Genomic DNA, 3,775 nt, shown 5'->3' with positions numbered 1-3,775 from the left:
TGATTAAATTACCCATATTATTGCTCACAGATAACAATTAGAGAAAAATTGCAAAAGAACGAACACCCAGTGTTTAATTTCATTACCTTAACACTATGATATTAGAGATAGAGTATGTAATTTTAGAATTAGGCTCTTGGGGTGGACTCTACCAGTTCATCCTTCAGCCACAGCAGATCTTCCTAAGGCCTCCTCTGTTTCAGACATAACAACGTTCCTCTCAGACTAATTCTAACCAGGTATCCCCTGGGTTAGTCAATTTGGGATTGTTCTCTCCTCAGCTGACTTTTTGGTACTTTCTAAGCATGGTGTCTCATACACAGAATGCACTCAATAAATATTTGTTGAATAAATGTATAAACTGTCAGTTCTGCTTAGTGTAAGCTGTTCATCCCAGCACTCATTTCTTGGTTGGCCCCCTGTCATCAGTCAGGTCTAGGCAGCCACGTGGCATCCTGGTGCTTCAGTGTGGAGGCCAGAAGAGGAGAGGAATCCTCACCCAACAGTCAGGTGTGTGTGTTTGTGTGTATGGAGAGAGGGAGAGAGATAAGGAGAGATTGGGAGAGACAGGGAAAGTTATTTTAAGAAATTGGCTCACAGGATTGTGGGGGCTGATAAGTGCAAAAGGCAGGCAGGCTAGAAACTCAGGCAGGATTTCTATGTGATAGACTTAAGGCAGAATTCCTTCTTTGGGTAACCTCAGGTTTTGCTCTTATGTCCTTCAACTGATTGGACGAGGCCCACCCACGTTATCAAGAGTACTCTCCTTTACAAAGTCAATTCACTGTAGATGTTAATCCTTTCTACGAATACTTTCACAGAAACACCTGACTAGTATCTGACCAAGCATCTAAGCAACATAACCTAGCCAAGTTGACACAGAAAAGTTAACATCCCAGAAATGAATGTAGGGAAACTCATACAGGTCTTCAGGTGGTAGGAAATATTTAGTCAACAACCCAGTTTGGGATGTCCAGAGGGTTGGTGAATTGCGGTTTCTTTCTGGTCAGAGTTGGTATTCAGGATGGTCAGAGTTGGTATTCAGGACAGTGGTGCCCTAGGTGGGGAGGGCAGCCTAGCAGTAGGTGTTTCCCGGTGGCAAAAACATTTGGGGTCAGGTGCCTTCCACCAGATGGTTCCTGATGGGCCACTGAGTCGCCGGGAGGGCATTAGTTCCCTCCAGGAATCTAGACATCAAGGCCAGAGCCTAGTGGTGTGGCTACCACAGGCCACAGCAGGGTAGTTTGGACAAAGGCTGTGTGTCTCCATTTCTTTTGGATGTCCCCTGACTCCAGGGGTCAATGTGGGGGAGGGGAGCTCCAGAAATGGTGCTGGCTGGAAGACTGCCCAGTGAGTACCAACAGATGTAACGATGGCAAGATACCCTCCTGGAGATAAGGGGCCTGGGTTCCAGGCTCAGCCCTGAACTAGCCCCAAGCATGACTTCAGTTTCCATATCTGTAAACTGGGAATTATCATACCTGCCCTCTTTCCCCCAAAGAACCATCTTGAGGACCAACTGAGAAAATGGGTGCACAGAAGTGCCCTACGCAAGTGATTCAAAGACCACACACAAGAGGGTGGCAAGCTGCTGTCCTGTAGAAAGCACAGGCTTCAAACACACCATTCCTGGTTTGAACCCTGTTCTTTCACTTACTAGCATGTGGCCTTGCCCATGTTTTTAAACTGATTGCAATTCAGTTTCCTCATTTCTAAAATACGAACGACACAGCTGTATTCATCTCCCAGGACTGCCATAAAAAAGTACCACAACTGGTGGCTTAAAACAACAGAAATTTATCATGTCATAGTTCTGGAGGCTGGAAGGCTACATCGAGGTGTTGGTGGGGCCAGGTTCTCTCTGCAGACTCTAGGAGGATCCTTCCTTGTCTCCTCTAGCTTTTGGTGGTTGCCAGCAATACTTGGTGTTCCTTGGCTTGTAAATGCATCACTCCAATCTCTGCCTTCGAATTCCCACGGCATTCTCCTCTACGTGTCTGTGTTCAAATTCCGTTCTTTTTATAAGGACGCCAGACAATGGATTAGGGTCCAGCCTAATCTAGTATGGCCACATCTTCACTTGAGTACATCTGCAAAGACCCTACTTCCAAATGAGGTCACATTCACAGGTCCTAGAGGTTAAAACTTCAACATATATTTTGGCTGGGGGGACACAATTCAACCCTTAACAACAACCCCCATCACACGGTTGGGAGCATAGGCTGGAGCTGCAAAGGTGGACAATCCCCCTTTCTCTAGAGCTGGGATGTGGGGCCTGGCAAGGGGTCAATTCTTCAGCAGGCATGTTGGGTGATCTCTTGGTCTCTACCCTGCTGGGCAGCCTCAAGGTACAGGCTCTGTTCTGGAGCATACCATGGCAACTGAATCATGGTCACTGAAACTGACTAGCGTGTTGGGCAAATCTGTATGACGCTCTGCACTCAGAGCCAGTTCAGCTAACAAGAGGAAAGGAAGGCTCTTCTGGTCCAGTAAGGTAAACTAGCAAAGTCAGCTATTTGCTGGTGCTGTAATGATTATCCACTGATGGATGAGACCCAGCCAGGGTGACTCTTCCTCTGCTCTTCCCACCGGCCAGTATACTTGAAGGTCGTGTGTGTACTCTGCTGCCTGTTGGTGTGTTCTCACAAACTCACTGTGACACTCACCTTGGCCTACCAGAGGAGTCTTTCTGATAGGGGGCATGGAATGCGGAAAAGGGCAGGCCAGATATAAATGACATTAAATTATCTACAATTTATTCTCCAGGATAGATCATTGAGAGAGAAAGAATCTACATTCCCTTGCCAGTTGCAACACTAGAAGTGAACATAGGTGGACTTGGAAGTTGGCAACATGCTTGAGAAATGCTAGGGTGGCTTATCTGGGCTGCAGGCAAGGGACCAAAGTGACCCACGGGGCCAATCACCAACACAGGATCCACCAAGTATTGAATGACCATTCTTGGTCATCGCTATTCAGAGAGGCAGAAGCAATTTTTACTGGAAAGCCCACAAGCATGACTCTTCCATCCCTCCAGTTTGCAAGTTTGTGCAGCTGATAGGAGAAAAAATAGCCCAGCACATTTGCATTTAAGTCTTGAAATCTAAATATTTCCGTGAGTCATTCATTATTCCCGTATAACTCAGTGTTTGCATGCAAATAACTTTAATGACATAAATGCTTATAAAATAAGTCTCTTACCATATGAACGCGGTAAAGAATGCTAATTCCCAGAGTCATGAATGGCTTAGAGAAATCAATCACCTTCTCCCGTTCAGCTGTAATGGTGAGGCCTGCCACTGCCAGATCTGCTTTCTGAAAGGAACAGAGACAGCCTGTCAGTCGGGTGGCCACAGGAGACGAGGTACAGAGACTTGCGACCAGCAACCGTCACTGCTGTTGGAGATGTGATGCTGGTCTGGCTTCTTGCTTGAGGAGTGGCTCTAAGTCAACGAAGCATACAGATCTGAATGATCACTCATAAAAGTACATGGATATTGAAGCTATAACTCAAGTTCACTTGCCGTTAGATCCCTTTCAATACATAAACCATTTTAAAAACGGGGGTATCACTACTAGACTGTTTAGAGACGGTCTCAAAGTGTCCTAGGGTAGGGGCTCGGGAGGAGGAAACTGGCAGATTGGGCTCCTGCGTTCTCAATAGCTTTTTTTTTTTTTTTTTTCAGAGACAGGGTCTCACTCCATCACCCAGGCTGGAGTGCAGTGGCGCAATCTCAGCTCACTGCAACCTCTGCCTCCTCAGTTCAAGCAATTC

General features: G+C 46.4%; 1 protein-coding gene and 1 long non-coding RNA gene across 2 annotated transcripts in view; one reads left to right on the top strand and one right to left on the bottom strand.

Annotated features, from left to right (window-relative positions):
- Window positions 1–3,108, top strand: part of LOC105528265 — a 17,532-nt gene extending 14,424 nt beyond the window's left edge. The window contains exon 3 of the long non-coding RNA XR_001004333.1: window positions 2,767–3,108. This is a non-coding gene — a long non-coding RNA (uncharacterized LOC105528265). The remainder of the gene's footprint in view (window positions 1–2,766) is intronic.
- The window catches only part of GRIK4 (glutamate receptor, ionotropic, kainate 4), a 369,007-nt gene that overhangs the window by 44,802 nt on the left and 320,430 nt on the right, over window positions 1–3,775 (bottom strand). Inside the window, exon 13 of the mRNA XM_011964977.1 lies at window positions 3,202–3,315. Within this exon, the coding sequence (XP_011820367.1) occupies window positions 3,202–3,315 (114 nt within the window). The remainder of the gene's footprint in view (window positions 1–3,201; window positions 3,316–3,775) is intronic.

The sequence above is a fragment of the Mandrillus leucophaeus genome, unplaced genomic scaffold (genome assembly GCF_000951045.1).
Source record: "Mandrillus leucophaeus isolate KB7577 unplaced genomic scaffold, Mleu.le_1.0 Scaffold71, whole genome shotgun sequence".
Classification (NCBI taxonomy): Eukaryota; Metazoa; Chordata; class Mammalia; order Primates; family Cercopithecidae; genus Mandrillus; species Mandrillus leucophaeus.
This window is presented reverse-complemented; position numbering and strand designations above follow the sequence as displayed.